The 22,034-nt window shown below is 43.2% G+C and overlaps 1 protein-coding gene across 3 annotated transcripts in view; it reads left to right on the plus strand.

The window, feature by feature from the left end:
• The window catches only part of UBAP1 (ubiquitin associated protein 1), a 71,007-nt gene that overhangs the window by 44,614 nt on the left and 4,359 nt on the right, over positions 1 to 22,034 (plus strand). The window contains exons 1-5 of one of the 3 annotated variants that reach the window (XM_074995849.1): positions 5,891 to 6,116; positions 6,848 to 6,972; positions 11,001 to 11,915; positions 17,878 to 17,913; positions 19,051 to 19,251. In XM_074995849.1, coding sequence (XP_074851950.1) covers positions 5,906 to 6,116; positions 6,848 to 6,972; positions 11,001 to 11,915; positions 17,878 to 17,913; positions 19,051 to 19,251 — 1,488 coding nt within the window. In that variant the 5' untranslated portion in view covers positions 5,891 to 5,905. Of the gene's footprint in view, positions 1 to 5,890; positions 6,117 to 6,847; positions 6,973 to 11,000; positions 11,916 to 17,877; positions 17,914 to 19,050; positions 19,252 to 22,034 lie in introns of those variants that run through there. The other 2 variants (XM_074995851.1, XM_074995850.1) reach the window with 2 other exon arrangements.

Consider the following 22,034-nt stretch of genomic DNA (forward strand, 5'->3'; position numbering starts at 1 on the left):
TTTGAGTGAAGGAGGGGTTCATGACCTGAGGCAGGGGTAGAGGGGATTGAGCTGGGCAGGGTATGGGTTCAGGAGCAGGGATGCCGAGGCTTTGGGTTAATGGTGGGGGGGCAGAGGGCTAGCAGGAGAAGGGATGAGGTTCCATGTGCAGGCTTCAGCTGCAAGGCCCTTCTCTAGGCAGCTCCCAGCCTGCAGCTTAGCAGGTCCTTTGGACAGGGCACCTGCCTTCCCTGTCCCCAATGTCCCACTCTAAACAGCTGGCTGCAGGGGCCATATGCTTCTCTGAGCACATGGAACTGCAGGGGAGGGGGGAGTTCTCACACTGTTGCCACCCTCAGCACCATCTGATAGCTCCAGTTGCCAGCCAGTGGAAGCTGAGAGCTTTTGCTGGAGGCAAGGACAGTGTGCAGAGCCTTTCTTTTCCACTCCCCCTGGGCTTGTAGTGGCTGTTTGAGGCTCCCGCTGGGGCAGTATTTTGCCCTTCTCTATGCCAGACTGTGGGTGCCAGTGTTCCCTGACAATGTACCTGAGACACATAGTGGTCAAATCAGTCACATGTTTACTTAAGCAGTGCTACACAGTGGCACTGGCTCTTTTTGTCAGTGTTAGCCAAGGCAGAAAGGAAGGCTCGAATAAAGTGGGTCCATGGTTTTCTGAGCTTTCTGGATCTGCTATAAAATGGCTTAGACTAGGGTCCATGTTCCAAGTGGCCACATATTAAAAATCATCCTGATACTTAATGTGAGTTGCAATAAACTGACTCGTGCATTTTGCTGTGGATGAGCATTGAGTAACAGCCACTCCTACCTTTGTACCAAATCCAATTTATTTTTGCTCACTGCTTTGTAGAATCTTCTTTTTAAAAATCATTCCTATGGAATTGGCATGTTCAGCCCTCTACAAAAAAGCTATTGCCTTAAATAACATTCTGTGCAGGACTCTAACCATATTTTGATACAAAGGAAAAACCCTGACCCAGGTAAAACAACTGAAATATACCTTGGGGGTTTTCTTCTCTTTCTCCCCACATGAGAAAATTCTGTAAGCCCATCATTAAATGGCTACCATGAGAGAGAATGTTTCTGGGGTCTGTTGCAGACCTTTGCTAAATGCCAGGTAACAGAGGTGGTCACAGATTCAGTAAATGTATACTGGGAAGAAACTAAAAATCAGTGTTCCCAGTAACAGTTGTAATGGATCACACACTGATTACTCAGGTGTAATTAGCAATAAGAAGGCTTCTGAGTAGAACATCTAGTCTTTAACTGTACCATCTCTTTACCTTAGTGCTACACGTACTGTTTTTAGTTCAAAGTTATTTTAATGCCATGTAACTTCTGATTGCTCCGTACTGAGTGCTCCGATAAGACAACATAGAGAGCAATAGACAAGCTGCTGCTCATGCCTGTTACAACATGGGGCATAGCACAGGCTGCAGGTTGGCTTTTTCCTTTGCCTGGGAGTGTTCAACCCCACTCTGTAGTGTAGATTGGGCCTATGTTTCCTCGACCTCATGAAACACTTTGTGTAAGCTTGAAAGTTAGTCTCTTTGCATTGATGGACACTTCATGGTCACTGTCTTGTTTGGAGTTGCTAGTTTGGCTGTTTAAATACACATCCTTACACTAGGTGCCTTGTTGCAGTAATGATCATCATCATCATCATCATCATCAATAACCGTGGGCTCAGTGCCCATTGGTGTCTGATCTCTCTCACTGTTTCCTTCCATCTTTCCCTGTCCAGTGGAGAGTGGCTTAGTTTCTGTAGACTAGCTCGTCACCAATCTACTGTATCATCTACCCATTCTCTGTGGAGTCTGCCTCTCCTATTCGAACCATCCATTGTGGCAAATACCAGGCTCCTGTTTTTTTTGTTCATCGTTCATTCTGCAAATGTGCCCAGATAGTTGTAGCTTATATTTTATAACCTACTGCGGCAGGTTCTCTTTCGGCGGTATCTTTCTATATAATTCCTCATTGTTGACCTTCTGCATCCATCCTAGTCTGATACTCTTTCTTTAACAACTCCTTTCAAATGCCAGTATTCTTCTTTTTGAATCTTTTGTTATTACCCATGTCTCACACCCATACAACCTGCTGCTGAATGCACATTTTCAAGATGCTCAGCTTTGTTCTTAAGCTAATGGCTTTGCTTTTCCAGATCTTATCCATCACCTTCAAACTTGCTCTTGCTTTCGCTATTCTAGTTGCTATTTCCTTCTCACAGTCTAGATCATACGTTATGCTGCTCCCCAGATATGTGAACTTCTCTATTTTCTAGTTCAATACCATCCACGTTGATTTTCCTTCCTATTTCCTTACCTCCAAACACCATTGTTTTTGTTTTATCAATGTTCATAATCAGTCTGTATCGCTTCCCTTCTTCATTGAACACCTGCACCATTTTCGCTAGCTTCTCATCTTCCTTAGTGATAATTGTATCATCCGCAAACTTCAAGTTGTTAATTCTTTTCCTGTGTACAGATATCCCTTCTACCTCTTCCTTGATCTTGTCTATCACTCTCTCTCCAGATGTGCAATGAAGATATTTGGATCTCCTTGTCTCATACCTGTACTTGTTTTAAACCAACTTCCCAACTCCCCGCATGTTCTCACCGCTGCCTCTGCATTGTCATTGATATTCTTCAACAACCCTATCAGTCTACTATCCACTACGTATGACTCCAACACCGCCCAAGTCACTTTCTGATCTATACTGTCAAATGCCTTTTGAAAATCAACAAAGCAAGCGTACACATTCTTGTTCTTTTTGTCGAGCTTTTTCCACTATCAGTCTTAATGCCAATATCTGCTGTATGGTACTTCTGTCTTTTCTGAACCCTGCTTGCTCATCTGCTGTATATTCTTCTATCTGCGATCTTAGTCTCTCAGTCAGTATTATCATCAGCACCTTGCCTAGATGGCTTGTTAGGGCAATCATTCTGTAGTTCTTGCACTCCAATGTACTTCCTTTCTACAGTATTTTCATTAGCACAAATCTTGTCCATTCCTTAGGTGCCTTCCCTTCTTCTTATGCTATATTACGTAGTCGGTGTATTTCCTGAATCATGCTTTCTCTGCCATATTTGATCATCTCTCACGTGATCTTTTTTCCAGGACTCTTGTTGTTGTTTAGTCGTTTCACTGCTTTTTCTACTTCCTTCTTTGAAATATCGGTCTCGATGCTCGGCGGAGATACCGCGTTCAGTTCTTCAATGAGTCTCTCTGAGACACTTGGGTTGAACTGTGCTTTGTATAGGTCGGTGCAGTATCTCGTCCATCGCTGCACAATCTTCTCCCTGTTCATGAGCACGTCTTCGTTTTCATCTTTGATTTGCCATCTGCTTCGGTTGCCATTTCCTATTAATATTCCTAATTGCCTCTATGTGCTCCATGCCAGTCCCAAGTCTGGATGAAGGAGGAGGGTTGGTCAGATGTGTGTTGATGCGCGGACTGTCAAACAACAATACGAATGAAATCTGATGCCAGTACAATTAAATGATAAAAGATGCTGGCTCGAACGTCGCCTGGATAAACAACGTCCGTAATACCAATCGAGTGATCGGGGTTGGGTCGATAAGTTGGCTACCGAAAGAAAATTACAACTAACACACATGCTATCCATTGGAACATGGAACGTCCGAACACTGTAGGCAACTGGAAAATTAGAGCTGTTTTGGAAGGAGATGGAGAGATACCAATGCGATATACTTGGACTGGCAGAGGTGTGTTGGACGGGATCAGGAGAGATATGCGGTTGCAAAGTCATTTGGTCAGGAAATGAAACAAAGCATGAAGCAGGAGTTGGATTCCTTCTTAGCAAAACAGCTAGAAGAGCATTATTAGGATACAAACTGGTGAGTAAAAGAATGATGGTAGAAAGATTCGAAGCAAAACCGTTCAACATCTCAGTCATGCAGGTGTATGCACCCATGTTGGACAGTACGGAGGAAGAGATTAGGCTGTTCTATAAAGATTTAAAAAGACAGTGGAGGAGATACCAAAGAATGATATGTTGATCATCGGAGGAGATTGGAATGTGAAGGTTGGAACAGATAAGGAAGGCTGGGAGAGAGTCATGGGAAGGTTTGGATATGGAGAAAGAAACAAACGAGGTAAGAAACTAGTAGAGTTTGCTACTGAGCTGAGATGGTGATTGGCAATGCAAGATTCCAACAAAAGGACTGTAGGAAGTGGACGTGGCGATTGAATGACGGGAAGTCCAAGAACATGATAGATATGATTTTGGTAAGAAGAAGATGGATAACATCAGTACAGCAGTGCCGAAAGGTTTCCAAGGAGCGGATATAGACTCAGACCACAGTCTAGTGATTGCAAACATCAAGATAAAACTCAAAAGAAAATGTAAGACACAGTTTAAGAAAAGAAGAGACGAGGCAAGGCTATGCGAGGAAGGAACAGGGAATGCATACAGAGCAGCGCTGGAAGAGAAGATTAAGAATATCGCCACAGAGAAAGACCTAGATAAGAGGGTTGCAGGGTTAGCCATCGCTATAGAAGAGGCAATTGAGCACACTGTTCCAGAAGAAGAAAAGAGCAATAAGAAGTGGATGACCCAGGAGACACTGAAGTTGGTTGAAGAGAAGAGAGTGTTGAAGATCAGAAGAGATGTCTCTGAGATGGAAGAACAGCAATGTAGTAATGACCATGGTCCCCTCCAAACAACCAAATTGCAGTGCTGTTCAGCCGTCACTGAATACATCGTTATCTCTGCTCTGGGCGCAATGAATAAAAATACCATTAAATTGTCTGAGAGACTTCAGTTCATGGTCATGGTGAGAAACAAGATAGTCAGTCCCAGGGAGTCAAAGCTTTAGTGTAGATCTCTGAGCAGGCTGATGTGCCACATACTGCAATGCTGTCATAGGTGGGGCTCTCTGACAGTCTTCTGCCCTTAGGTGACAGCGTGTTTCCTGTTTTCAAAAAAAAAAACCTCGCCTTCATTAAGGTGCTTGGCAGCATTCCTGTAGATGATTCAGTATTAGAGGAGCCACAGGAGTTATTTCTGATTGGCCATTTAAGTCTGAAATTGTGTCAAACGGAAATGACATAGTGATCTTTGGAATTGCTCAAGCTGTGTAAAGAGTTGAGTTACTTAGCTGATCTCTCCTATAAGGTGGTGGCAGTAATCCTGTAACTGCATCTTCAAGAATAGTCCAGTCCCAAAAGTGACTGTACAGCTGAACTGTTCATTGAATACTGGTACAGGAGTGGGGTTAATGTGCTTTTAAACAGAGTGCCATTCAGACTGGCTTTTGGAACTCCGGTTGTTCTCCCAGCTGGGGGTGCTGTCATAAAGCCGAAGGTCATTTTTTGGTATTTATTATGTATATTCTGGTAGCCCCACCATGGATGGTCCCTGATCCAAACAGTTTAAATCCAAGCGTAATACTAAATAACGGATGGTGGAGGATGAGGGGGGGACACAGAAACAGGGAGAAGTGTGTGATCATATGATAAGCAGAGGTCACAGTGTACCAGCTGACTGACCACCAAGAGAGTGGGATTAGATTGGTACTGAAGCTGGGATCCCTAATCTAAAATTGAATCACTATAGATTCACTAAGTAAGACTCGCTCACTAAGGAGGGGGCACTTGTGTGGGAGAAGGACTTGTGTAGTCCTGCGAGGCCATTGTATTTAATTTTATGAGTGTATGTACCCCTAAGTCTGAACATGCTTTTTAAACAAGATTTTTCCCCCATTTCTTCAGCCACAAATTTGTTTTCTGTGAAGTCACTCTAACTTTGTCTGTTTTAAAATCTATTTCCTGACTAGCTTGAAATAATGATGCAGATCTAAGGGTTTTATTTTATAGAGGTATATTAAAATATCACACGTGTGCAACTGGAAATAAGTAGGGTGACTAATCTCCCTGTCCCAAATATGGGGCAGGGAGATATAGGGGGGAGGGGCAACTCCTCCTGGCTCCACCAAGCCCGAGGGAGCTGGGAAGGAGGAGGCAGACACTGTTGCTCCTCTCACTCACCCCCAGGGAAGTGGCAGCCACCTGCCCTCACCCCCACTCCGGAGCCCCAGGGAAGCAGTACAGACACAACAGCCAAGTGTTCTTCTGCCGGAGCTGCTGGCGGAAAAGGTCAGCAGGTGGGGTGGGGAGGCCAAATATGGGACAATTAGACCCTTTTAAAAAATAAGTAGGGATGCCTTTTTGGCGTTCCAAATACAGGACCGGCCCATCAAATATGGGATGGATGGTCACCTTTGAAATAAAGCTGTACGTGTAGACCCAGCTCTGAGTGTATCTTTCCTATGGCAACTATGACAGCATAGTCAGCTAGTGTAGACACAGCTAACACCAAAAGGAATCTTTCTGGTGGTTTAGGAGCCCTTGCTGGGCAAACAACATTAGCTGTGTTGACATAGCTGTACCTACAGCTCTATCAGCATAGATGTATTGGACAGAAGCATGATTGTGTCACATTGCTGGCCTGCATAATTATGTCAGCATAACTTTAAAGTGTATGCAAAGCTAAAGGCAAAAGAAACTAGTTCAGGAAAAGTCACTTATGATATGATCTGTCCAGAAATCTGATATCACATCAACTTTTTAGCCTTTTAACAAAATAGTTTGCAAAAGTGGAGCAGCAAACACAAACATGCACTCTGTGTGTGTGTGTGTGTGTGTGTGTGTGTGTGTGTGTGTGTGTGTGTGTGTGTGTGTTCTTTTTCTGGCTGTTTTCATTTTTGTGCAGCCTCTAGTGCAAGTAGATTAGCAAGACAAAATAGATTTACTTTTCCATATTTGGAAGCTAACAGGAATGCATAATACATTCTAGTGTCTGATGTTACTTCTGCTTTTGATCTCAGGGCCTTTCAGTTATCTTGATGATGTCCCATTTAAGATTGGCGACAAATTCAAAGCCCCAGCCAAGGTTGGCTTACCCATTGGTTTCTGCTTGCCTGACTCTGCCCAGCTTGTCAGAGAAGCCCAGGTAAGTGAGTATTTTGTTTTCTTTTCCCTGTGTTTTGTGTGCATGTGTGTGTGTGCGTGCATTTGTGTGTGGGTTTTTTTCCGGGGTCGGGGGGGGGGGCGGTATGTCATAAACTTGAAATAATCAGATTTAGTTCTTATGTAAGTTGTTTGCTATAGCTGTTCTGTTTTTTCTGGAGTTGCCCACCCTGGATTTCCTGCACCCTGTTCTGAAAGATCTGGTTTCATTCAGAGCCAATTCACAGGCCACTCGGCTGTGCAGACAGATGTGGCAATTTTTATGTTCCTGCTGTAGTTGCAGGTTTTATAGTGCTTATCACAAATTCTTTACATGTAACGATTGATTAAAATGGAATAAAAGCCAAGGGAATACTGAAACAAAGCTTGATACAGTTTGAATTGTAAACATACACTTAAGTAGAACCTTTTATTATGAAAGGTGGGAAGTGTAGAGTCCCATTCCTTTCTGTCTCTGGCTATGCTACACTTGCAGTTTTCATTTACAAGTCTTAATTTTTGTATTTTAACACGAGCAGAAAATTCAAATATAGGCGCTTTGTCTCTCTTACAAAATCCTGTTCATCTGGAGTTAGTGGGAATTTTGATTTCTTCATATATTTTCTACAAGGAGTTGATCGGATGTGTTAGGTCTGTTTTAACACTAACTGGCTAGCATTGTCCATAGCACTAACTTTTCCTTGATGTGCCTGTTGTAGTGAAGTCCAGGTGCTACTAATGTATCATGGCGCATGGTTTCCTTTGACATCAGCAGAAGACAGTCTAGCATGCTAGTGCCAGGCTTGTCTCCTTTCAGCATGTTACGTGTCATAGTACTGTGAAAGAGAGAAGGCCACTTTGCTAAGTGTCTGTCCTTTGCACTGAAAATCCACAGACTAAGGCTGAGTTCTACTTGTATATCGTGGGTCACCAAAATGCCAGTGAACTCTCACTGGCTACGTCTACACGTGCCCCAAACTTCGAAATGGCCATGCAAATGGCCATTTCGAAGTTTACTAATGAAGCGCTGACATGCATATTCAGCGCTTCATTAGCATGCGGGCGGCAGCGGCGCTTCGAAATTGACGAGCCTTGCCGCCGCGCGGCGCGTCCAGACGGGGCTCCTTTTTGAAAGCACGCCACCTACTTCGAAGTCCCCTTATTCCCGTGAGCTCATGGGAATAAGGGGACTTCGAAGAAGGTGGCGTCCTTTCGAAAAGGAGCCCCGTCTGGACGCGCCGCGCGGCGGCAAGGCTCGTCAATTTCGAAGCGCCGCTGCCGCCCGCATGCTAATGAAGCGCTGAATATGCATTTCAGCGCTTCATTAGTAAACTTCGAAATGGCCATTTGCATGGCCATTTCGAAGTTTGGGGCACGTGTAGACACAGCCACTGTTTGCTCTTATAATGCATTAGTCCTTTAAATATTTTGGCTGTAGACTCTTCTCTTCTGTCCTGTGTGCCACTGTAAATTCTCATGACCTGCAAGCCAGCAGGTCAACTTGTGTTCTGGGGTTTAGTCCAAACCAAAAAGAGGTTTTAGCTCCACCTATCCTGAAGCCGTGGTTGCCTCACAATGCTTTGCTGCTGTTGTAGCTCTTAATCTGACCCTTTCACAAACAGCATGGAAATCACTCTGAGTGTTTTGTGTATAATCACAGCCCTGGTCCAGCAACTCTGACCCCAGCAGCCTATCAGATACATACCAGCACCATGCATTAGACTTGGTTGCAACTGCAGGGCGACCCAAACACATTCCCCGACCTGGATTTTCCCTAGAAATTCATGTTCTGCATTGCTCAGCTCTCTCCTGAGCAGTTGAGGTGTTAAAGGTCCATTACCACTGGAAGAGGTCAGTGTATAGCTGTTTGCTACTTTAATTGGCATTAACTAACATTTCAGTTTGAACATAGCACTAGATAGGTTTTGATTAAAGAATAAAACAAGTTTATTTAACTACAGTGAGATTCTAAGTAAGTACAAGTTTAAGGTATTAGTCAGAAATGGCTACAAGAAGAGCAAAGAAAAATGCTTTCTAGAGGTTGAATCTCTCTAGTCTGGCACCCTTGAGACCTGACCAGTGCTGAACTAGAGTATGTGACGAACCTCAGAAGGTCAATATTGTCTAGCAGCATTACCAACACTTTGACTGATTACTGGGTTCTTAGAAGACATTTAGTGGTACATAAAAGCTAAATAAGATCACAGAACATTGAGAGTCAGAACTGGTGGCTGTAAAACAAACTTTATGGGACTGCAGGAAACGTAGTCATACCCATGATAAGTTGATCTGGCTAACTAAAATCATTCTAGACTGTGGATGTTGCCATACTAGAGAGTATTAGACTAGATAGGTTCGACCTGTAGCAACTTAACACACTAGACTTGGCTCAAAGTAAAATCCTGACCGCAGGTCCCAGCAATATTGTTGATCAAATTTTCACGCCAAGATATCTCACCAAGTCCAAAGACTGGTTGCTTTATCTTTCTGGCCAAAAGAGGAGAAGAAAGAGGGGGAGTGTACCTGGGATGATTTTCTCCATCACTCTTATAGTACAGTTGTCTTTTGAAATGTATTTTCCTGAGGGTTATCCCCAATTATATTCCTTCCAGTTGGGAGGATGAAGGCTTGGAGTCTGTCTGTTCCTGTCCCGCTTTGCTGCCAAAGAATGCCACTTGACCGGGGATTGCCAGTCAATTTGGTCACCTGGCTGGAGGTGTCAGTTTGTCTTTTGTCTTAGAAAACCAGGTTTGCCCCCCCCCCCCCGCCCCCAAAACTTGTTGGGTAAACACATCTCTGTCATTTCAGCTTGTGTTCACAACTTTACAGGTCACATGGCTGTCCATTTCAGAACGATGTGATTGACCACCAAGTTTAGTTATCAAATGATATTTTGCAAGGTATATCTTAAAGAAGAATGATGGTATGTGGGATGTGAAATTGGGGGTGTATTTGGTACAAGTTATGTAATAGTTGATCCTTGTGTTTGCACTTCCTTGGAAGACTTGATATTAAAATGTGAAAAATCTTACATGCTAGTAATAGTGACGCATCTACTTCTGTGGAAATATGCAGACTGAACTATCAAAACAAAAAGCAGTCAAGTAGCACTTTAAAGACTAGCAAAAGAGTTTATTAGGTGAGCTTTCGTGGGACACACCCACTTCTACAGACCAGAGCAGACTCAATATTTAAGGCACAGAGAACCAAAAACAGTAAGCAAGGAGGATTATCTTTTTCTGATTTGTCCTCCTTGCTTACTATTTTTGGTTCTCTGTGCCTTAAATATTGAGTCTGTTCTGGTCTGGCTATGGTCTGAAGAAGTGGGTCTGTCCCACAAAAGCTCACCTAATAAACTATTTTGCGCGTCTTTAAAGTGCTATTTGACTGCTTTTTGTTTTGATAGTGTATAGACTAGCACGGCTTCCTCTCTGTTACTATGCAGACTAAACTAGTGTGTAATACTTCACTTCTGTGGCTCCTTTGCTGACTCAGGTGACTCCTTTTTGTGTTTGGTGGTAAACTGAGTTTGACTTAAACTTCTTTTGAAGAGAGGTAGAAAAATCCACGATGTTTCCAGTGATGCAATAATCCAAAATTTATTTTATTCTTGTGTGACTGGTGGAAAGTTCATCAGTTGGGGAATTTGCAGGCTAGTGACAAATCCTGAAGCTAGATCCTGGTAGAGGTCTTCCGTTGGGTAGTACATTTGATTTATACTCTGCGCATGCCCTCTTGTTGGAAGTAGATGCTCTGATATTGTGTTTATCTTCATAAACAGTTGTAAGCAAAACAGTGTGGAAAGATGGAATATAGCATATCCACAGGCATAAAGCCAAGGTTAGTTTCTAGAGACACATCATTTTTTAACTTGTCTTTAGGTGAGTAACAGAAATGGTAGTTGAGACATCATCCCTGTGCCTTAGGTAATCTACTTCAGTTGTTATTCCACATTCCTTGCTACAAAAAGGATGATGCTGTCATAAATTAGCGACTGTTCCTTACCCCATGAATCTCTCTCTTTCCTGACAGTATGACTTCTCCCTGGAAAAGAGAACAATTGAGTGGGCTGAAGATATCAAAAAAATCCAAAAAGCTCAGAGGGAAGCAGAACAAAAGGCAGCACAAGCAATAGCTGATTCCAAGGCTGCTTCAGATGATGATAGCAAAATGGGTTTCTCAGAGGCTGTGCCACCTCCCATTAACCCTATTCTCGCTAGTCTCCAGCACAATAACATTCTCACTCCCACTCCCGCCAACAGCAGTGCCATAAAGCAAAAGGTTCTTAGTTCACCTTACCCAAAGGCAGATTTCAACCCAGCAGATTTTGAATGTGAAGAAGACCCATTTGACAAACTGGAGCTAAAAACTATTGATGATAAAGAAGAACTGAAAAATATTCTTGAAATTCACGTTAATACTACTGGGCCAATTGTTGCCCAACTGTTGGACAATAGCTTGCCCAAAATAGGGCATGAGTCTGTGTTACAAGATCAGGAGGTTCTGGCATCCATAGAAAGGGCTACCTTGGACTTCAAGCCTCTTCACAAACCCAATGGCTTTATTACTTTACCGCAGCTGGAAAACTGTGAAAAGATGTCTCTGTCTTCCAAAGTGTCCCTCTCCCCCATCACATCTGTGAGCAATATCAAATCTCTCTCCTTTCCCAAACTCGACTCGGATGAGAGCGATCAAAAATCATCTAAGCTCACAAGCACTTTCCACAGCTCTACCTGTCTCCACAATGGCACTTTCCTTGGCTCTTTACAGGCCTGCTCTCCGAGTAAGGCTACCAAACTCAATGGACATCATGTTGTTGGACTTTCTGCTTTAAATGTGGACAATGGCATGGAGACGTCAACAGTATCCTCTTCATCCAGGCTGCCTTCTCTACCTGCGGCAACACCTTGTACAGAAGAACAATCATCTCAAAATACAGCAGCTAAGGTAAGGATTTATCTGGTTAAAAGAAGTTTGGGAAAGTTCAAGGGGAAGGCAAATGTGACTCATATTGCTAAAATGTATCCTGTAGCTTCTGTTTAATTCAATACTGAGATGTGGTCTGCTGACAGTATGTGTCCCCTCATGCATTGCTCCATCTTTTAAATGGAAAACAGATCAGCTAAAGATGAAACATTGGATGTTAGTAGTTTAGTCTCTGTCTCTGTTTTATATGGAGACAGTTGTAATCTTATTCACATTAGGCCCAGGAGGTGTTCTCTGGCTCCTGGCTAATTGTTAGCAGTATTTGTGGGAAGGGATCTCAGACACCTGTATTTAAGGGCTGATAAGATTTTTTTGCTGCTATATTATCTTACACTCTGTTCTCTCCAAACTGGCTTTCATTTCTGATCTACCACATTGGAGTCAGTCAATTTCTTTATGCAAACATTCCATTGAAATACTTGTGTTAGGAATACACAAGGGCAGTCAGTGGTGAGGCACAGCATCACCACCCAGCACCCTTTTAGGTAACTTTACCAGCTGCTAAAAGAGAGACAGCTTACAGCTTGGACTACTGGTGTAGCCATGCCACAGACAGTGATCATGTGAATGTCCCCACTTCCCGTATAGACCTGTGTGCTTCAATCCTGACCTGTATCATAAATTGTGCACTTGCAACCACTGCCTTTCAGTTCTCTTCCCTCCAGCATCCTCTCCAAATGTGTAAGTGTGGGGTTTTTGAAGTGGAAAGGACACTCCTCTAAAATCTGGTAGCTGCTTTTCTCAGGTCTGAGAACCTTTGACAGTTCAGTGGATCATTCTCAAACCACAAGGATAGTAATCAGCTGCTTTACAGTAATAGAGAATCTGAAAAAGTGCTTGCAATATGTTAGGTCTTTTCTGTGTTCTGAGTTCTAGAACAACTTTGTCATGATTAGTAAATGCTTCTTAATATTGGCTCTGGACTAGAGGTCAGAGACCAATTCAGTCTTGCGAAGCTGGAAGTGGAGAAGCAAATGTTGCTTACCACATCTTTTCCTTTCCGAATAAAAACATAGGCTGAACTTTCTCAAACAACTGTGAAGATCTGAACATCTGGTTCCCATTAAAACAAATGGAAATTGGCTATTCAGATCCCATAGTTGGTTCTGAAAATCTCAACCACAGCTATTGCAGAGAAGGGTTTAAAGGTATGGTGCTGAGAAACCCCTGATGTTCCATGTAAAACATTACATCCATGGTGCTATGGTAACATTGCTTTGGAATGGAGAATGTATACCAATGTGCATTGCTGCATGGTACCAGATGTCAAAGCAAATGATCAAGCAAACACCCACACAAAGTGAAAGAGAATCCTTGAGGAATACTTACTTGCCTCTTGGTGCTCATTCTACTATAGTTTTTACAGTCAGCCTTGAAACCAAAGTCTATAAATCAGTCGGCCAGCATAGTTAATTTGGAAAATAGCATTTTAGAAAATAACTATTCACTGAAGGACTGCAAAACTGAGTTTTACCTTTAGGAGTAAAAACAGAATTGTGCATAGGCTGAAGGCAAACACTATTAATGCAAAAAGCCAGCAGGAAAAGAGATGTACAACCTGTTAGTGAGAAGTCATTGTTCTGAATATTGTGTCTGATTAGAGAACTTCATTTATCAAATCACTGGGCTGTGGTAGTTTTATCTTCATGGCTCAGGCAGGGGGCCCATAGAATATCCTGTGGCTCTGAAGAGTTTGAGATGAAAATCTAATAAAGACTGAGTGAGACATGACCATCACTGGGCCCATCTCTGCTAGAGAAATCCTTGCGAGCACCAAGGAGGCCAGAGACATGTGAGCTGAAGTGAAAGAAGGAGCTCAACAATTAGACTTATGTACTTCAATAGCAAGAAAAATGTCCCAGACTTGAAATCTGTTTCCAAAGGAGGAGAATGAACATCTCCTTGATTGAAACACTTAACACTAGAGTAGACAAAGTTGTTGATACAAATGCTGTTGGGAACAATATTTTAGGTTTGAGAAATAGGTAAAGCTGATGTGACTGGGCGCTCCTGCCTCTTATTTCTAGGAATCTTAACAATAAGACTGAGGATTTTTTGGATTGCCATGTTATGGTCTTAAGGGCTTGGGAAATATATTCTTGTTCTGTTTTATAACTAAATGTAGAATTCAGTCCTGAGCATCAGAAGAACATGTTTGTACAGCTGAAAGCCAGAAGTCATCTGAGATAATTTTGAAGGTTTATTCTGCTAAGAGAAGCTTTTGCCATCTGGGATAAAATGTCCATACAGGGCTCTTGCTGTATGTGTTCAGATGGACTGTCTGGCCCATTTGGGAAGCTTCAGGATCCTCATTGTGTTTGTCATGATGTCTTTTTATGCTGTTGAGACAGACTTTGGTTGTCTTGGATTTGGAGTTACCTGTTAACATTTAGTAACTGCCAAGAGAGACTAGATTTTATGGCTGTTACACAAGAATATTGATAAGTATAAACTGGAACTTACCTGAAACTACACAGGTTGCTTTTGCAGTAGAAGGTGCTTCCTCTTTCTCTTGTGAGCTTAGATATTTAGTTGCTCTACTTTTGGGACTCTGCCCTGCTGGATGTCAGACAAGTACCTAACAATTGGAGATCTGCCTCATTGATTTAGTTTCTGCAAAGTAAGCAAGAAGACAAATGGAAAAACTGCACATGAGGACTAATGAACTGAAATTAAATGGATCTAGATGTAGCCGTGACAAATGAAGCACAGGCTTCATTTTGTGATGTGTGCTGCTTAGGATTTATATACTGAATTTTCAGTGTTACCTGGATGCTTCCATTGGACTTCCTATCTGATCATTGTTGTGGTTCCCAGCCTGCATGGCATAAGGCAATAGCAGTGTCAAAGCATGAACAGCACAAGTGCTCAGCCATGAATCTGTATAGAAGGGCTATAGAAGTGGGTTTATAGGAGTGTAGGTTGGTGAGTGTGATGAATGATTTTCTCTTTCAAAGGAACAGTCCACTTGTTCCTTTCTCACTAGCCCTGTGGAGTTTTAGTTTGCTGCCTTGGTTGTATTTTTTTTGGAGGGTAGGATAAGGAGCAACTCCCCTATTCTTATGTCTCCTGCCTCCCTCTCAGATTAAGTAGCTCTGGGATGTACCATTACAGCTTGACCTCTTCCTGTACTGCAGAAATCACATTCTGGTCAAATCAGTATCCAGATACATCAGTTTTCTCTAACAATTGTCAGTTCCCAGAAGAAAATCTGCTTACTGTCCCACCAGCAGTGAAGTTATACCAGCTGTGAATAATGGTAAAGTTGAATTCTTCTGAGGCCAGAATAGCCAATTTGGAGCAAGTAAAATGATACTGAACTACTAGGCGAGTTGGGTGCTGGTCATCGGCTGTCATGGTTAAAAGCTTCTGTGTATACCAGATATGGCTGGAGTATGGACCAGATGCAGTCCAGGATCCTCAGTGGTTTCAAACGTTAGTGAGGGCTATGGAGGATGTAGCATGCTGGTATACAATGCTTCCCTAGCCAAGCAAATCTGCTTGAAATCTTGGTACTTTCATTTCTCCAAATTGCATTTAGTTGTCTGCTCAGAGGAACCTGTGGGAAGAAAGCTTACCAAAGAGGTAAATGTTAGGGTGACTTCCTCTTAGCTCTAGTTTTAATCCAGGCCCTGCTCCCACATCCACAAGAAAAATATGTAAGTAGACAGTTTGTTTTCTATAAGATTGAAAACTGGTGTTCGCCTGCTTTGGGAGTGCACTCACTTGACACTTTGGTCCTGTAAAGTTCTGGCAATGAATTTTTGAGCTATTGCATTACAATTAAGTGTTTGCATGCCACGATGTGTAGTCTGTAGGATTCTCTCCATGGGAAGGTGCAACTTACACCTTTCTGTTCAAATAAGTGGAACTCTCAGGCTCCTGGCAAGTTTTCATCATGGCCTATGGTTGGGCAAAGTTGGTCCAGGCTAGAGTAGACTTGATCGGATCTGATTTCCAGTTCACTGGGTAGTGGCATGTATTGCCTTGGTAGCAGGTAAGCAATGCCTTTCTACAGTACACATGAAAGGGAAGCAAATCTTTAAGTGGCAGTAAAGAGAAACAGCTTATCAGGTTCTAGTACTTCATTGATGAATGTCCTGGACTTAGATTTTTTTTTAATCTAATTAACAGGCAAATCCAACACCCCTTTGGCATTTTAAACAGTCATGGGAAAACATGAAGCTGCTTTCTGGAGCATGGGATGGAAGGCTTCAAGATTGTCTCAGGCAAAATAGAGCAGGAAGAAATAACCTTTTGCCAGGCTGAAAATATGCTAACAGTGAGCTTCTCCCTGTTCCCACCCTAAGGTTCCAGAGGGAGTGTGTAGGTTAGTTAAAAACAAGCCTTGTTTGGATGCATCAGAAATGGGACAGGCAGAACATACTAAAATTCTGTCCTAAAGAAATCAGTGTTATGCTCTAACCTAGAATACTGCAGTCAGTTGTAGATGGTATCTAAGAGAAGAACACAGCAGAATGGCCACGGAAATGGGGCATTTTAAGTACTTAGTCCCAGAGAGTAGAAAATACTGTGCTAGCCATATGGGTCAGACCAGAGGTCCATCCAGCCCAGTATCCTGTCTGCCAACAGGGGCCAATGCCAGGTGCCCCAGAGGGAGTGGACCAAATGGGTAACAATCAAACAATCTCTCTCCTGCCATCTGTCTCCAGCTTCTGACAGACAGAGGCTAGGGACACCATTCCTTTCCCATCATGGCTAATAGCCATTAATAGACCTAACCTCTGTGAATTTATGTAGTTCTTTTTTTAAACCCAGTTATAGTCTTAGCCTTCACAGCCTCCTCTAGCAAGGAGTTCCATAGGTTGGCTGTGCACTGTTTGAAGAAAAACTTCCTTCTATTTGATTTAAACCTATTGCCCATTAATTTCATTTGGTGTCCTCTAGTTCTGGTATTATGGGACGAAGTGAATAATCTTCCCTTGTTTGCTTTCCCACACCACTCATGAGTTTATATCCCTCTATCATATCCCACTTAGTCTCCTCTTTTCTAAAATAAAAAGTCCTAATCCCTTTAATCTCTCTTCATATGGGCCCTGTTCCAAATCATTTTAGTTGCCCTTTTCTAATGTCAACCTGTCTTTTTTTCTGATATGAGGAGACCACATCTGTACACAGTATTCAAGAGGTGGGCATACCAAAGTTTTATACAAGGGCAATAATATGTTCTCTGTCTTACTCTCTGTCCCTTTTTCAAGGATTCCTAACATCCTGTTTGCTTTTTGAACTGCCACTGCACACTGTGTGGATGTTTTCAGAGGACTATCCACGATGACTCCAAGATCTTTTCTGATTAATTGTAGCTAAATTAGTTTTGGAGGAAACCAGAAGTGGGTTATGAGACACAACAATAATAAATAGGACAGAGAAAGTAAATTTCTGGGTATTTTTTACTCTCTCATAACACAAACTCTAAAGAATAGTCATTTAAATCTATAGGCAACAGTCTTAAAATCGACAAAGGGAGATGCTTTCACACAGCACAAAATCAGCTTGTGGAGCTCACTGCTGCAGGATGTTCAGGTCAAATTTAGTAGGCTTCAGAAATCAGTTATTCACTTAAATGTGCAATAAGCACCCACAATTACCTTAGGCGAAAATGTTTTAGAATTATTATGAAGAAAGCTATAAATCCTTCCTCTTTAGGCCATCTGCTGAATCACAGGCAAGGAGGAAACATCTCTTCTGGGCAAGTTATAATCCATAATTATCTACTACAGGGTGTCTGCATTTCCTTGTCAATGACAGGTGTGGATCATTGGTCTGACTCAGTATGGCAGTTGTTGCCCCTCTACCCATCTTTGGTGGTTTCCTCCTTCCAGGCCCCTTCTCACTAGAAGCTCCGCTTGCCAGTATAGTAGGTATCTTTTCAGTGTCCGTATTGATGTGTTGGTTCTTATAGGTGCAGCCAGAATACAAGGACTCAGAGCTGCCTATGGTAAGTTTCCATGTCAACCCAGACATATCCCTACCTCTCTTTTACCCTGCACCATACACTAATACCAGGGAGCAGAGCTTGCACTTGCTGGATGTGCACAGGGCACAGGTTTAGGAAGTCGCAACAACTGTTTATAGCCGTTGCTGACAGGCTGAAGGGTCAACCTGTCTCTCCACAGAGAATCTCTTCCTGGATAGTGTTGTGTATTAAGGAATGTTATAAGCTTGGCAGGGTCTCTCCACTGTCTATCGGGGCTCACTCTAAGGGCCCAAGCGTCCTCTGTGCTTCTTGCTGCAAGTTCCCATAGAAAATATTTGTAGGGCAACAACATGGTCTCCAGTCGTACTTTTTGCAGCCCTCTGTGCAATCACTCGGCACATGAGAGAGGACGTGGCCTTTGGTGGGGCATTGCTACAGAACTCTGACTTCACCTCCTTTATCAGCTCAGTATTCGCCTAACATGGAATGCACATGAACAATCACTCAAAGAGAAAACCAGTTCTGTCTCATAACTGTTGTTCTTTGAGATGTGTTCATGTCCATTCCAATACCCTCTCTGTACTCCCTTTGTCTGAGTAGCCGGCAAGAAGGAGATGGGGCTGGGGCAGGTTGGCAGTACCTGTATTTGGTGCTCTGAAGGCACCACTCCAAGGGGCACCGCACTGACCCTATGGCTAAATGCTAAGAGAAAAACTTCCGGCTACCATGCATGTGCCCACACCAAACATGGAATAGACATGAACAATCACATCTTGAAGAACAACAGTTACAAGAGTTAAGTAGCTGCTTTTTCTTTCTGGCTGGCTGTCATCTCAAGACAGAGCTTGCTAAGCTAGCAAACATAGATGTAGCATCCGCCAAAGCAGGCGGGGATATCAAGTGAGGAATTGCCTCACGTGACCCCAGGGGAGATCATTGAGAGTGAAAGGAATGTTTTTGTCCTCACTACTCATTTTCATCCCAAATGTGATTGGTTTCCCAAAGGAAGTATGGGAAGTTCAGCTCCATTAATTTTAAACAAAATCAGAAAACTCCCTCAGAGTTGTGGAAGGAGTAGTCCTCCCTAGCCAGGGAAGAGACATGATGCTCAGCTAGAGATATATCAACTCTCATTGGTGCTTGGCTTCTCATTCCTAGGTAACGCACCGAAACTCCACCGTGTCTGAAGTGCCCAGTAATACCAGCTGCGCTAAATGGTCAAGTGGCCCCATGTACGCAGATGTGCTGCAGGCCCTCTCTGTCAGTGAGAGGCAGTGTGTTGAAACAGTCGTCAACATGGGATACTCGTACGAAGATGTCATGACAGCCATGAAGAAGAAAGGACAAAATATAGAACAGGTAAGAGTTCTCGGAAAAAGGTGGGAGTTCCAGAGGTGCAGCCATCTCTGTCAGGACCTCAGTTTTACTCCAAAAAAAAACCAAAAACCCAAACTTAGGACCTAGTGGAGATCAGGAGTTTGCTGTAATTCGCTGATTAAGTGAGACTGAATTTTGGATGTAAAGAGTGGATGTTACTAGTACCAGTTCAACAGGCTACAAGTGAAGTCCATCCACTGGCAGGCGCTAGTAGTGTCCGATCTGAGGCATTCCTTAAGTCAGTAACAACTTAGGAATGCTTCCTGTCCACTGTTCTGAAATCAGGGCAGGACCTCACCCATGTGTGGCCTTTTCCCTTGTGCAAGGAGAGAGAGAGAGTAGGCTTGGTGATCTAGACCTTAAGTAAAGAACTACAACATGGGCCTTTGTCTGCTCACATGGTGGTGAAAGCTCCACAAGTATGTAGATAGAGACTGATGCTATGCACAGCTTCAGGGCCAACTGCACTGTTACAGGTGCCTGCAGCTACAGCACTGAAGGCTCTTTTGCAGGCTCACTGGGAGAGCTTGGTCCCAAGTGGCTTGTTATGGTTACAAATGACACATCCTGGCTTTAGCAGTGATGCAGCAGCTACCTCTTGTGTGTGTTGTGTCTTGAGTTCTTCAGTTATTGCAGAATACCCCGCAGATGGCTTTGGAAAGGAGCTTGCTAAAATCAGGTTGCAGAGCACACTTTATTGCAGAATGAAGCAGCAATTACAAGTCTGGGGGGGTCTGTTTTAGACTAAGAAAATGTTTTTGTGCCAAAATGTAATGGAAGAACATTGCCAGATGTTACAGTTGCTCTATGCCCTCTTCAGAAAGTTTTCTTGGTTGCTAAGAGAGGGGATGGGTGTAGTGTCCCACCAGAGCTTGCAGTTGCTAGAAAGAATTTTTTATGTTGGCTGCCTGAGTGACTCATCTTCTCTCCAGCCAATTCCAAACTTAAATCCTCTTTGTACTCTAGAGGAGCAACAAAGCCAGGCAGTCATGACGAATATGACTTTTGGGGACTGCAGAAGATGCCAGGTTATGAAAAATCCAGTGTTTGATACACAAGTTTTCTAAAACCATAGTGGAGTAGTACCCCTAGACTGTGAATTCTAGTACCAGACATCAAGCATGCACCATCAGCAACCGCATCACCCCCTTGCTTTCACTATTCTACCTGACCTCTTAAAGGTATTGAATCTCAGACGATTTGCCACATTCATACCAAGGGCCATACTGAATTCATGGCCATGGAAAAACACGTCTTGGATCATGAAATCTGACCTTTTGTGTATTTTTACACTGTACTGTAGAAATGTCATAGGAGAGACCAAGGTTTTTCAAACTGGAGTTCTTGGGCCGCAAAAAAAGATTGTGGGGGGTTTCCAAGGTTATTGTAGGAAAGTTGTAGTAATGCCTACTTCTCTTCTGCTGACTTCAGAGTTGGGCAGCCAGAGACTGGTACCAGCTGGCTGAGTGCCCAGCTGTGAAGGAAGTAGTGAAGAACTAAGGATAGCAGTACCATACCATCCTTTTTTCTGTAGTGCTGCTAGTAGCCATGTGCAGCTGGTGACTGTGCTGCGTTCAGGGCTGGGCTCCCATCCAGCATCCACTGATTTCCAGCTGCTCAGCTGTGAAGGAGGTGCCACCACCAAAAGCAGCAGCACGGAAGTAAGGGTGGCAATATTGTGACACCCCCTTACAATAACCTTGCCACTTCCACACAATTCCCTTTTGGGTCAAGTCCCCTAGAGTTAAAACATCGTGAACTTTCAGATCTAAATGTCTAACATTATGAAATGTATGATTTGTAAACTCCCTTAACTGTGAAAATGACCAAAACGGAACATGAGTTTGGTAGGGCCCTTTTCATACCCCACTCTCAACATGTAGGATACTGGGCAAGAATTTAAGGTAGATGGGCTGTGATCAGTTTGGCTTTTATATCAGCACAGCAACAGGCAAGCTGAACTGATCTCTAAGAGCCAATAGCTTTCAGGTGCTTAGCTCTCTGAAATTTGCTGGGAAACCGTAATTCAAGAGTTTTCTTTCACTTGATCAGTGAACCCTAAGCATGGTGTTAAATATTTACTGTGTAGAAGTACTAGTCACATCTGAAAAAGTGACCTGATAACAGAATTTTATCCATTCAGGGTGACCCTCTCTAGTCTGGCACCCTTGGGACCTGACCAGTGCTGAACAAGAGAATATGCTGAACTATGGGAGGTCTGTGTTATCTAGCAGCATTACCAACATTTTCACTGCTTTCTGGGCTCTTAGAAGACGTTTACAGTAGAACCCCAAGATATGTGCACTCAAGGTGCATGTATCTCGGTTTAACATGACTCAGGTTGGTGGGGAGCTGGCGCCTGGCTCCAGGCTGCCCACTATGCAGGGGAATGGGGAAACTAACCAGCGCTCAAGTGCTGGTCAGTTTCCTGGCTCCCCTGAGTAATGTGAAATTTGACTTAAGCGGGGTTGCGCAAAACCTCAATATCCGCGTAAGTCGGGGTTCTACTATATGGGTAAATTGGAGCTAAATAACAGCACAAAACACTAAGAGCCAGGACTGCTGGCTGTAAACGAACTTTATGGGACCATCGGAAACTTGGCCACGCTGTTAAGTGGGTATCTGGCTAATTAAAACCATGCCAGACAATGGATGTTGCCAGACTAGGGAGTGCTGGATTAGAGAGGCACAAAAAGGCAGAAGAATGACCAACTTCTTATTTGTAGACTGTTTCTGACTGAAAACGAAACCCAAACTTCAGGAAG

This window comes from Carettochelys insculpta, chromosome 5, assembly GCF_033958435.1.
Source record: "Carettochelys insculpta isolate YL-2023 chromosome 5, ASM3395843v1, whole genome shotgun sequence".
In the NCBI taxonomy this organism is placed as follows: Eukaryota; Metazoa; Chordata; order Testudines; family Carettochelyidae; genus Carettochelys; species Carettochelys insculpta.